Below are 13,414 nucleotides of genomic sequence, written 5' to 3'. Positions count from 1 at the left end.
GGCCGCTTGGAAATGTGATATATTGACAGAAAGTGATATATTGCATGTACGCTAGGCTCACTCAGGACTAGCGCGCAGCATTGCTGGGTGAGGATCCCCAGATCGCCTCCAACTCCACCGCCACCTCTACCTCCACCTCCACCTCTACCTCTACCTCTACCTCTACCTCTACCACTACCTCTACCTCTACCCCTACCCCTACCTCTACCCTACCCCTAACCCTACCTCTACCTCCGCCCCTCCTACCTGCCTCCATATTGACACCTATGCTAACGTCCACATAGACTCTTAATTCGACACCTAATACCCGCCCAAATCGACGTCCAAATCGACGCCCAAATCGACGCCCAAATCGACGCCTAGGAGGCATCAAATCGAGCACCGCCTCGCGCACCGCACCTAGCACCGCCTCGAGCACCGCACCTAGCACCGCACCTAGCACCGCACCTAGCACCGTTTCGAGCACCGTTTCGAGCACCCTTTCGAGCACCGTATCGACCACTGGCGCAGGCGTAAGTAGGCGTGCAGGCGCAGGCAGGAATTAGGCGCTGGGAGGTGGTAGGCGCGGGTGCGGGCGCGGGTGCAGACATATGTACATAGCATTATATTACTATTATTACTGCGCATGGTTCTGCCATTGGTGATATCGGGTGAGAATCCTAGGAGGGTAGCGATTGACATTGGAAGATTCTTGGGAGGTAACGATGGACATTGGGGTGTTCCAGGGTGCTTGGAGCGGGTGTTGGGTGACACGGGTGCTGCGAGCGGGTATTGGGTGATACGGGTACTGCGAGCGGGTGCTGATAGCGGGTGCTGCGAGCGGGTGCTGCGAGCGGGTATTGGGTGACACGGGTGCTGCGAGCGGGTGCTGCGAGCGGGTGCTGGGTGACACGGGTGCTGCGAGCGGGTGCTGGGTGCTGGTTCAGGTAGGGTAAGGCTGCTAATATTCGGGCGCGTCGCTGTCGTTGGGTTTCCCCTCTTTCCCTTTTTCCTTCGCAACACCTTTTTCCTTCGCAATACCTTTCGCAACACCCTTCGCTTGCGAGTTCAAACACACAACACATAAGAGAGAGTTCAAATAAGATAGAAAACCGGATATTTTGGTGCTTTGCCCTTGATATCCTTCTATACTTAAGTGTACAATCACTTATTGTTGTTGTTGTTGTTGTTGTTGTTGTTGTTGTTCTTGTCTATTCCCCTAAAATTCTGATTACTACCTGACTCACCTACAGCTTCTACAAACCCGATCCACAAAAATACCTCCTATCCGATCCACAAAAATACCTCCTATCCGATCCACAAAAATGCCTCCTATCCGATCCAAAAGAATACCACCCCCCAAAGCATATAAAAAGGCCATCAATGAAATTGCTATCTATCTAGCTAGCAAACCCTCTCTTCTGCAGAAAATCAGAGATAATAATATTGATTCTCTTGTTTCTTCTATTAAGAGAGAGTTCTGTAATGTTGCCGATGGAGTGAACGATGGCATTTTCAATGATATTGCAGCTTTCCTCAACCACCCCAAACAAATGAAGGAGCCGAATTGCCATGCAGAGCTAAGAGAAGCGATGAAGCAGAGGAAGGAGGAGAAGGAAAGAATTAAAAGAATCAAAGCTTTATTTGTTCAGGAGTGTAACCTCAAGGAGGACGATGCAAGGAGAGACAAATATTTGGAAAAGTTTACGATTGTGGAAGTAACCCGATATCAAACACCCTACCCTCCACCCAGTAATTGGGTGTATGAGTCCGAGCAAATCCATGACATTTGGCATGATCACCTCCAGCTTGGTAAGCCGAAAGACAAAAGGCTGAAAGTACCACCGATGCTACTTTTGAAACCACAATATCTACAACTAGATGTTGCCCAAGACCAAAACTACATTTTTGTCGATTCCAACACCAAGGAAATTGTTGGATTGGTTGCTAGGAATTGGATGGCCGAGGGCAAGAAAGAAACTCTAGATTGGGTCAATGAGATTATTATCAAGGAATGTCAGGTCAGGAAATCAGTCCGAGTAAGTATTATTTCTTTCCAAATTTTACTATTGCGATTGCTAATTATTTCTTAGCTTGAAGATACTGGCAAACTTTGTCAAATGGGATATTCAGCTGGTTCCAGAAGCAAAGCCAGTTTCGATTGGGTTAGAAATATCACCTCCAAGAAAAACCGATTAAAAGACTTTGAGCACTTGGGCAGCTATATTTTTGCTCTTCTTTGGAACATGAGTAAGGGTAGATTGCCGAAGACGATTATTGAGGATATAACTGGGTTTTGCAATTCTACCCTAATGCCGAGAATGAATTATGCTGCTAAAGACAGGGCTACTTCCCAAATCTGGGGGAACTATACTGTGAGAGTGGGAGCCGATGACATTGAGTTTGACTGTGTTCCGATGGCACCTCCTTCTGGATTTATCGCATATAATTATGCAAGGTAATAGTCACTCCGAGTACTTATATTTCATTGTTACTAATTAATTATAGGGGTACTCATAATGAAAAGTGCCCTCATAAGTATGCATTGTTCTGGACTACAGCTAGGACATATGGATCCGAGGAGGGGGGTCACTTCTTCATTGCCGATTATGGAATCAGAATCAAACAGTCAGCCAATTCAGTGGTAGTTTGGAAGCCGACTGATTTTCATGGTACTACTTTATCAGTAAAGGGCCCTACCGATGAGTCTGATTCCCATCAAATTGGTATGAGTATTGTCACTCCTGTCCGATTGTTAAAGTTGTGGGAAAAATATCAACAGGAACAAATTACTGCCGATAATGTTGAGGCTATTTTGGTTGAGTCCGATGATTCCGAAGAGGAATAAATTGTTATTTCCTATATTATGTATTGTTATTATTGTTGTTACTGAAAATCTCCACTCCTGTATTAAGTACCAATAGTTCTAAAAAATTGTTTTAAAAAATTGTTTTAAAAATAAAAAAAAAAAAGGAAATAAAATCTTATAACAAAAGACTTCTATATACAATATTTTTAACTTTGTTTTTATCCCCGATATCAATAACTGAAATATCATGATCCAATAAACATCTAATATGGTCTCTATTTCTGACTCGGGAAACACTCGTATTCAGTTGACCATGTGCAAATACAGGAGTTCTGAGATCGATTACAGCTCTATCGAGTGTTAGGCCTTGACAACTATTGAAGGTTGTTGAGTATGCTAGTCGTAAAGGGAATTGTCTTCTCTGTACTGTCCAAGAGCAATATTTTGGTTGAAACTCAAATACGATTCAGGGGAGGCAGAAAACAGTTGTATCCCGTCGAATATTATCTGCAGTAGATATCAATTCAACTTTGACAAATCTTTCATATAGCTCTTTAATAACTACTCGGGAATTCTTAACCAAGCCATTCTCCAGTGATAGATTTCGCATAATCGAACAAACACACCCGACCTTCAAAACCAATTTGTGTGTAGGTACACCAGGCTCCTTCAACATAGATAGGAAATCTACAATCTCCCCCGATGGTAGAATGTTGGTAGTCGGGGATGTGAAATTAGGATCTTCTTTGATGCAATCGTGGCTGTAGTATGTTCTTTCTGTAATAAATAATGTATCAGTATATTGTAATTTTTAATAGTAAGGAAAATAAATATACATACCCTCCATTGTCGGGAATCTTTCAAAAATCGCAAGGTTAAATTGATCTACATTGATATTCAAAGGACTAAGAAAAGCACGATGGGAAACAATCGCTGGATTTTGCAATACTTCTGTTGGAAATAGAAAGTCAATTGCCTCCTCGATTGAGTTCAAAGACTCAATTAAATCCAGATTGACAAACGATTCATTTGATTCTTGACAACCATCTCCAATTTTGTCTACCCACTCGGCGTATTCTAAATCAGAGGCATTTCTTATAGGTGTATCCAATCGTAAAATTTTGAATTGTTCCCAAAGGTAGGATGATCGTATAGATGCTTCAAGTGTAGCTGTTGGTCCTGCAGACTTAACCACTGGTGCTACCTGTCGAAAGTCACCTAAGCCAAGAAATACTTTGCCACCAAATGGTTTGTCGTTGGCAAGTACGAGTTGCAAGAACTCATTTGCACATTCAATTGCTGCTTTGTTGGCCATAGGCATCTCCTCCCATATAATTAAGCTTGACTTCGATAGTAATTTCGCCCGATCTGATCTGATACTCAAAGTCGATTGTAGCTCCATATTGTTCTAATATCGTAATGTCAGCGACTGACTTTACTAAAACCTTCTCATAGGACAACTTTACTTCAACGACAGGAATACCAAATGCAGAATGTGCAGTACGACCTCTCTCATATAGTGTAACACTCAAAGCTGTCGAACCAGTAATAACAACAATATCTCCTTGCCCTCTTAGATAATTTACGATCGTATTTACAATATATGTTTTGCCCCGACCAGCTTTTCCATCCAGAAAAAAACATGTATGTTCAGGAATCTCCCCGATTGCTATTTTATCCATATTGTTCATGATAGTATCAAAAGCATCTAGCTGTTGAGGTAATAACTGTTCCCGAGATAATATTGCCATCTCAGTAAGTTCGATACTACGATGATCTAATGCAAGAGTCTCCATAGATATTTCATCTGTGAGGTTTTGAGGTTGGGGTAACCCAAAATCAGTCAACCTACTACCTTGAGCAGCCAAATGTCTTGCAATCCCCTCCAAACATTTATTCATAACCATTATCGGGGAATCGTATTGGTCAAGATAATCTGCCGAGAGAGCCTCCTGATATTCCTCGAACAATTCAATTGCTGTCACTGGAATATTCATCAGGAGATGTGCAAACAGGAATCGTAGTTGGTTAGGACTGCAAAAGCTTTGGACAGCTTCTGCCATAATTTCTTTCCCCTCCGACTGATTTTCGAAGATAAATAATGCTGCTGCTGCCTCTTGGAATGTTGAGTATGTAATTTGATTGACAATTTTTAGGTCCTCGAAACAATAAGCTGATCGATACAGTAGAAGAGCTCGCAGGTAGAATAATTCTCCAGTTCTAGGGGAGACTGTATCGATTCAGGCTATTGCTTCATTCCTCCTCCTAGCTCTTACAATAAACTGTGGATAACTATTGTATATTTCTTCAAGGAAATCGGTATCTTTGAAAGTGGTTGACGACTTCGAGTACAGAATCCACTTCTCATAGTATTGAATATAAGTCAAATCTTGGAAAACTGTATCTCGGGGCCTAGAGAAATATTTAAGCAAAGTCGATGCTGTAGATTCTCCACCATCCTTTCGATACATTTGATGCATGTTTCTTCCAGGTAGATGAACTGTAAGCGATTTGACTGCAGGCGATCGATCTGTTATATGGTATTGCAGGATTCTCCATGCTGCCTCTGAAGCAGACAGATATCTCGCATTAATATAGTCATTGATCTCGTCAACCTCCTGCTGTCCTTCAACATTGAAAGAAAATAATGTTCGATCGGGTCCTTTAAATAAATATTTATACAGATACATGAAAATATTAACTGTAAAACATATATCGACATTAACATGACATTCTAGTAGCTTAGTAAGAAATGGCATAGACGATGCTATCCATCGATCCTCTTCCTTTCTTCTTCTAAACTGTACTCGACCATATTGATTAAGCTCTGTAGTTTCCCGAATCGCTTGTGGGTATCCCCAAATACAGGATCCATTTTTGTTACACCGACTGTTGGGAGAATTTAAATGTGTTTGGGGGTGTTGATTGAATCGTAGAACCAATTCTCGTAGGACAGGATCTTCCTCTTCTGTAGGTACTTCGGTAGAGACAATGGAATCAATAGCAGAGAAAGGTAACTCGGGATTCACCTAAAAAATTTTAGCATCAACCTCAATTGGGGTTTCGAATTATCTTACTTTAATAACAATATGTGCATGTGGTAACCCCCTTTTTTGGAATTCTATAACCCGAACAATGTAAACTATTGTTCCTAAATGGCTCCGAATTTTGGCAATGGCATTCTCTAGCTTTGCTTTAAATACCCGACAAACAATAATTGGTATATATGAGGCATTCTGTCCTAGATTCAATCGTTCTTTAATTTCTGGCCAGTTAGGATTTGTTGTAATCGTAATAAAAAATGAGGGTTTGCCTCTTGACCGACAGATAGCAAGAGAGTCGGCAACCTCATTCGATGCCCATGCTCGGGAACCTAGGAAAGAGTTCGGTAGTGTCGTGCCTTTCTCGATGGGTAAATCACCTTCTGCCTCTGCAATTTCAGATTGCTGGTTGTATTGTCTCTCTCGTCCTTTTCGTATATAGTCCAATCTTTCATCTTCTACTCTCGAGTACATATACACCAAATATCCTCCACACAATCTACCAAACCTCAGAAATCGGTTCTCTGTTGTGAGCCTGGCTCTATACAATCGAATTTGACTGATATCGGATTTGCAGTCCCAACCAGGTGTACCATGAGGAAAGAAAACAGGATATTGTAATGGCTCGTAAAGGGGACTTAATATACTGATAGCTTTTGGACGATCAAGAATATTGTTGTAAACTAATACACTCCGAGGGTAGACTTTTTGTATATTGTTGGCATGTATAATCGCAGCAATTTCTCCACCAGTTGTTGGTGTATATAACTCTAGTGCAAGTGGGGTATCTGTTGCAGTAGTGAATGCTGCTCGGAGATGGTAAACAAAAGGATTGTTATCTTCTAGTAGTTTTCGAAAGCTGTTAACTAGGGAGGAGGGTACACCAAGCTCAAGAGCTAATGAGTCTCTTGATTCCTCATCGTGAAGAAACCATCGAATTGAATGTTGCCCTTGGTTGGCATCCAATAACTGATGGTATACTCGTCCTGTTATAGCAACATTTGAAGGTGTCGGTAACTGCCGAAATCCACCTGTAACTCCTAAAATTGAAAATGAAAAAATATTGTTGAGTTTTCGGCTGATCCTACTCAACTGAGTGCCATGTTGCTCAAATTCAATTTCGGTATCGGGAGAATATACTGGTAGGGGGGGTAATCGATATTTTCCATTAGTACAACACCAACCATTATTCTCACTAGTTAATAAAGCTGCACCACAATAGGTGCATTGTTTTGACCAAGTAATAATATATGGTCGGAGATGAATTGTTTTTGTGGGTAAAATATTCCACCAATTGTTAGACGATGAATTTGACTCTACATTGTTTTGGTTTTGGGTGGATTGTCGGCGATTTGTAATTTGTTGTTCAGCTCGAGAATTTAATCGCATCTCAATTCGGTCTAATTGGGAGCTAGAGGCTTGAGAGTTTCTATTTCTTCTTGTTCGGATCCGATTCGATGTTCTGGAATCATCGATTGATTGTCTGGAATTGGTTCTTGGCATCTTTGCATTAAAAATTGTGTTTAATATAGAACTCTGTCGCTCAATTCCTAAAGAGGGATACACAATAGTTATATATGCCATTGGTAATCATACACTCTTCCTACTAAAAATAAAATAGCTAACGATAACTCACAAACCCATATATCTCATACCGACCTATTCTACTCAGAACCAAGATCCTCAACAATATCATCCTCAATATCTTCAAACTCGTCATCGACAGAACAGTCATTAGATACACTCGAAGCTTTCTTTTTACCTGTTGTAGTGGGTTTGGAAATAGAAGATGAGCTAACAGTGATTTTTGGAGGGGGGGATGAACTTGAATACAAACTTGAATCATATATCGCAGATCTTTTTTGAGCCCGAGCACCCCAAGATCTTCCAACATTTTTAGACTCTGATCTACCTGAGGATTGTCCAATAGACCCACCCCCCGATCCCGATTGCATTACTGAAATGTAGTTTAATGACGACACTATACAACCAAGAAAAGAATGTGATGATGCATTATCAACGATAACTCTACCAACTAATTTCCCAGTGATTTGGATGACACTATCGATTTGGGGTAATTTTGTGCTCTCCCACCTCTTTCCTGCTGGTATATACCACCTAATAACGAAATACCTTCGGAAAGCTGATTTGGAGGCAGCCTCTAAATCGTAGTAGGAGGATCGTAAATCAAAGGATCTCCAGCCTATAGAGAGAGACTTGATAGTACCCTTAGGTTGTCCTACAACCTTCCCGACTGAGTATATAGTGGCATAGGAGGGTGCAGGGGCTATATCGTCAAAACGTGGATGTGTCGGGTCACCAGCAAATCTAAGTGTGAAATTATTAGTTCTAATATATTATACAGTAAATCAAATTACTTACTCGCTCTTACTCATTAAAGTAATGACAACTGGTTTGTCTTTACCCATATCGCAGAATCTGCCTGAACATATTCCAACAGAGTTTTCGGTGGATTCTGTGAGAGAATCGCTGACAAAACAAACGATTCGGCATAGTATATCTTCCTCGTCGATTACTGAATTTGGTAGATCATCGCTCCAGCAAAATAAAGTAGAATCGTAGATTTTGAGATAGCCAGTTTTGTCTGTCTTGTTGGTGAATTCCAGCATGCAGTGAATATCAGTAGAGGCATTCTCATTGAATATTTGAGGCATCGTATCAAAAGATATTGTAGGTAGAGAGTTTTGATATTGATTGTTTAACTAAAAAATAATGTGCGATCGAGAGTAACTTTAAACTAAAACTCTAACAATCAAAACTCTGACTAACTCTAACAATAATAAAATGGCAGCATAAGATTCCGGAATCGCCACTGACATCATTAGATGGAAAAAGCAATATACCTGCCCCCGAATCGCCACTAACATCAAAAGAGGGAAAAAGCAATGTCCCTTCCCGAATTCAATAGAAAGAAAAAGTAAGATCCCCGATTCGTCACTAACAGCAATAGAGGGAAGAAGCAATGTCGCTAACCCCGATTCAGCACTAACAGCAATATAGGGAAGAAGCAATGTCACTAACCCCGATTCGTCACTAACAGCAATAGAGGGAAGAAGCAATGTCGCTGACCCCGATTCAGCACTATCAGCAATATAGGGAAGAAGCAATGTCACTAACCCCGATTCGGCACTAACAGCAATAGAGCGAAGAAGCAATGTCGCTGCCCCCGAATCGCCACTAACAGCAATAGAGGTAAGAAGCAATATACCTGCCCCCGAATCGCCCCTAACATCAAAAGAGGGAAGAAGCAATGTCCCTGCCCGAATTCAATAGAAGGAGACGATAAACTCCCCGAATCGCCAATAATAGCAATAAAGGGAAAAAACAATATCCCTACTCGAATTCAATAAAAGGAAAAAGTCAACTCCCCGATTCGCCACTAACAGCAATAAAGGGAAGAAGCAATGTCGCTGACCCCGATTCGGCATTAACAGCAATAGAGGGAAGAAGCAATGTCGCTGCCCCCGATTCAGCACTAACAGCAATAGAGGGAAGAAGCAATGTCGCTGCCCCCGAATCGCCACTAACAGCAATAGAGGGAAGAAGCAATATACCTGCCACCGAATCGCCCCTAACATCAAAAGAGGGAAAAAGCAATGTCCCTGCCCAAATTCAATAGAAGGAGACGATAAACTCCCCGAATCGCCAATAACAGCAATAAAGGGAAAAAACAATATCCCTACTCGAATTCAATAAAAGGAAAAAGTCAACTCCCCGATTCGCAACTAACAGCAATATACGCAAGAAGCAATGTCGCTGACCCCGATTCGGCACTAACAGCAATAGAGGGAAGAAGCAATGTCGCTGACCCCGATTCAGCACTAACAGCAATATAGGGAAGAAGCAATGTCACTAACCCCGATTCGGCACTAACAGCAATAGAGGGAAGAAGCAATGTCGCTGACCCCGAATCCCCACTAACAGCAATAGAGGGAAGAAGCAATATACCTGACCCAGAATCGCCCCTAACATCAAAAGAGGGAAAAAGTAAAGTCCCTGCCCGAATTCAATAGAAGGAAAAAGTAAGGTTCTCGATTTGTTGCTTATATCAAGAAAAAATAATATTTTCAAAATATTACCAATCAAACTATCAAGAAAAAGCAATCTAATACCTGGCCAATCAAAACCTTTAAATAACACATTGCATATCGGTATATCTATATACTTATTAGATATAAGTAATAAAACCATATATCGCATCTAATAGGGGTGAAATACCTATCTACTGTATGCTTATTACAAACCTCTTTAATATATTCCAATCCGATCTTACAATTAGTCCAACCTGTATGCGATCGGCTGAAATATGTTTCATAACTCTCCTTGACTAATGCATGCCACCCCGCGTATTGTGTCTCTCCTTCATATATAATCATAGAAGTTAAACTTGAAGCCAGACCACCAGCTGATACAGTTTCAATTACTGTAATTAATTTTCTGTACCCGTCTTGTGACTTGAAATTCCGTTTCTTTCCCCGTCGCAGAATAACCTTTATCCGAGCTGAACGGCCCAATAGAAAACCCATCTCATCGATGTTGTAAATATTTTGTGGGAGGATTCCATGCTCCTGTATAATCTGTCTGAGCTACAAAATGTGTTAATAGCTACTTATAAAGAGGAATGCCGATTGTTGAACCTTCTCGTAGAAATCTCTTAATAAATCCGGATTATTTGCATAGGTACGTTGTTTATCAAGCCTAGTGGCAAATTTGGAGACAAGGTCTGGGTGACAAAGTAGAAACCGAGTAATCCAATTTTTGCCTAGCTGAAGATCTTCTACCCCATAACTGCGTAAAAAGTCCATCGACATGTCTTTAACATATTGATGCTGAGCAGGGAATCCCCATTCATCAAGTCTAATCAGCCAGGTTTTGATAGCCTTCTCCTCGATTGGTGTAAGTTTCTGTTGACTAATGCACAGTTCTTGCCGGCTTGTTTTCCCTCCAATCAGATCTCTCAAAGTGCTTGCTGCTGGACCATTCATCTCCACTGCCTAAGGTACTAATATGCACTTTCCTTTTACCAAATCATCTTTAGCTTCCTTTATACACTTTTCGAAATCTATGTGTTTCTTTATTTTCCCCAAATTGCTTCTAGAATATCGAGGCATGGTTGTAGTAGACTTTAGTAAAGATACCGCACTTGATTGTATTCATTACACTATACTGGAGGAAGAAAACTCTTCCTGCGGGGTATCACCACCATTGCTGACAAAACTGAAACATAGGCACGGTCACACAGTGATATACGGGTACATGGTGAAAGAGGTTACGCTGTTACTCTTTAGACAGATATCTACTATTGCATGTAGTTAATTGGTTTTTTCGCGGAGTCCAGAGAATACGTCACGAAACATGGACTTGTTCCGGTAGAGCTTTACAAGGATCTTATAAGCCCTAAGTCGCTAGGGCTAGGGTTTCTTGAAACTCACTCCAATTCTTTTTTATTGTAATAGAATCTCCAATGCAAAATTCTGTTTGCGTCTTATGGTAGGTATTAAGACCGAAAGGAAGTTTTTCAGTATTGTCTTGCCGCTGTCTGTGGAGGAATTACTTCATCTCAAGACCATCCCTCAAGATCGATTAAGTCACAAGACGAACTCTCAAGTTACCCCATCTTGCACCCCGTTACCACTATAGAAACATCCATACTCATCCTACTTCTAATCACTTGTCCGCGTGCCGATTAGTTCTTCCTTCCCTAATTTAAATCAGTAGATGTTTTAAACTTACAACTAGGAATATCGAATATCCTGAAGTATCATGGAATCAACAGCTTATTTAGGAAGCGTGAGTACTAAAGTAGACATAAATAGCTATAGTACATGACAAGCGCACGTAATGTACCTCACAGTTTTGGTGTTCATTTCATGTTTCTGACCTGTCTCAAAACAAATATATACATGGCCTCTCTACATACAAGAAGTTTGGAGGTATACTTATCTCCTGACGCGACATATGAATGTCTTTGTACCAATAGCTCCATGTATCTAGAGCACCCCCTCTCCCCTTAGCAATTTTAACTCCCCTCATATGGAACCCTCATACAGAGCTTTTGAGTGTCTAATCGGGTTTACCGTAATCCGAAACTATCGCCTTTGGTGAGTCGCGCGGTATATCGTATGGTCACTACTTAAGTCTAGTTTTAGTTCCGTTCGATAGGAAATACATTCTCCTCGTACCTGCAAGACCTTCAACGTATTCTTCCCCGTCCAACTTTGAGACTTTCCATAGTACCTCCCTCGAGAAGCGATGACAGTCTGGTTGTAGACTGCGAGTCATTTTTCGCTGCACCAGTGGAAGGTTCTGAGATATCGCCCAACAATAGGGATGAAAAGTACTTATCGATTCTCTTCATTAGTTTGGCAAGCGATATGTCGTTGGATTTTCTGAGCGGATATCCCACAACAATACCCCACTCCAAATCAGATCCCCCTCGTTTGACATTAGTGACAGATTCCAAGAAGTTAGAGAAGAAGAACTACTATCGGCATTCAAATCCTGCCCAGCCCACTCAGCAACAGGACCAGACAACATCCCCTACCCATTCATACAAGCAAAGGTCAAAGCCAACACACAACACTTCCAGGAAATGTTTATGGCTATAAATCAGCAAGCTTAACAAATTCTGTAAAGTATCCAGAGAATCAAAATCTGGTTTGAGGTCTCAGGAGAGTTTCAGGAGATTCAAGAGACTGTTGGGAGATTCATGAATATTTACAAACTTGCTGATATAGTAAGGTTTGCCGTCTAGCCCGACAGATGGAAAGTGGCCAAATACATCCCAATTACAAAATCAAGGAAAGCAAACTATTCCCAAGCTAAAGCATACCGACCAATATCCCTCCTCCAGTGCTTCAGCAAAGTTCTTGAAAGAATCGTTGCAACAAGAAAATGCACAGCAGGGTCAAGCTTGGAAACCCTCACCAAAGACCAATTCAGAAGCAGACCCACAGTGTCAGCAATTGACACCCTCCTTCACACCCTCACCCCTATACAACAAAATATCCTAATTAAAAAATTTATGGGAAAACCCCCAGATTGACCAGCACTCCTCATCAATGACATACAAATAGCCTTTAACTGTATCGACAATGATTCTTTTACCCAGATCATGTCCCAATAGAAATTCCCAAAATACTTTAACAACTGGTGCATGGAATTCAATCTCAACTGAACCCTCCAATTCCAATTCAATTACAAACTAGAAAACCCGCAACCCTAAAACTCAGGCCTACCACAAGGCTCCCAAATATCACCAGTCCTCTTCATGATTTAAGTAGGAGTGATAATGGACCCCTCAACAAAATCAAAAGAACTCAACACCACATATATCGATGAAGTTGCCCTCACCCAAATAGCCAAATCCTCTGTCTTTATCGCTAAAAGGCTGAAAGAAAAAATGACAGAAAGAATCCTTAAAGCGAAACCAGTCAAAATCACTTATGAACCCCAGAAGTCTGATTTAGTCCTCGTCAAACCCCAATCAAAAGCCCTACAACCGACAAACACTGTCATTATTTTAGAAACAACAGTGCAACTCAAAAACAAACTCCGATACGTA

General features: G+C 41.1%; 3 protein-coding genes across 3 annotated transcripts; 1 reads left to right on the top strand and 2 right to left on the bottom strand.

Annotated features, from left to right (window-relative positions):
- Positions 1-1,304: 1,304 nt before the first annotated feature.
- On the top strand, positions 1,305-2,827 carry LAJ45_06395 (uncharacterized protein; the record flags this gene model as incomplete). The annotated part of the gene is made up of 3 exons (XM_046115959.1): positions 1,305-2,018; positions 2,073-2,437; positions 2,488-2,827. 3 exons carry the CDS (start codon positions 1,305-1,307, stop codon positions 2,825-2,827), a joined length of 1,419 nt encoding a protein of 472 aa, XP_045971068.1.
- A 1,253-nt stretch (positions 2,828-4,080) lies between these two features.
- LAJ45_06394 (uncharacterized protein) lies at positions 4,081-4,851 on the bottom strand (the record flags this gene model as incomplete). The annotated part of the gene is made up of 1 exon (XM_046115958.1): positions 4,081-4,851. One exon carries the CDS (start codon positions 4,849-4,851, stop codon positions 4,081-4,083), a length of 771 nt encoding a protein of 256 aa, XP_045971067.1.
- A 2,642-nt stretch (positions 4,852-7,493) lies between these two features.
- On the bottom strand, positions 7,494-8,504 carry LAJ45_06393 (uncharacterized protein; the record flags this gene model as incomplete). The annotated part of the gene is made up of 2 exons (XM_046115957.1): positions 7,494-8,157; positions 8,212-8,504. The coding sequence occupies 2 exons, from the start codon at positions 8,502-8,504 to the stop codon at positions 7,494-7,496; spliced, it is 957 nt and encodes a 318-aa protein (XP_045971066.1).
- Positions 8,505-13,414: the final 4,910 nt, after the last annotated feature.

The sequence above is a fragment of the Morchella importuna genome (genome assembly GCF_003444635.1).
Source record: "Morchella importuna strain M04M26 chromosome Unknown Morimp01GS018, whole genome shotgun sequence".
NCBI classification, from domain to species: Eukaryota; Fungi; Ascomycota; class Pezizomycetes; order Pezizales; family Morchellaceae; genus Morchella; species Morchella importuna.
The sequence above is the reverse complement of the archived record's forward strand: the minus strand, read 5'-3'. Positions and strand labels throughout refer to the sequence as shown.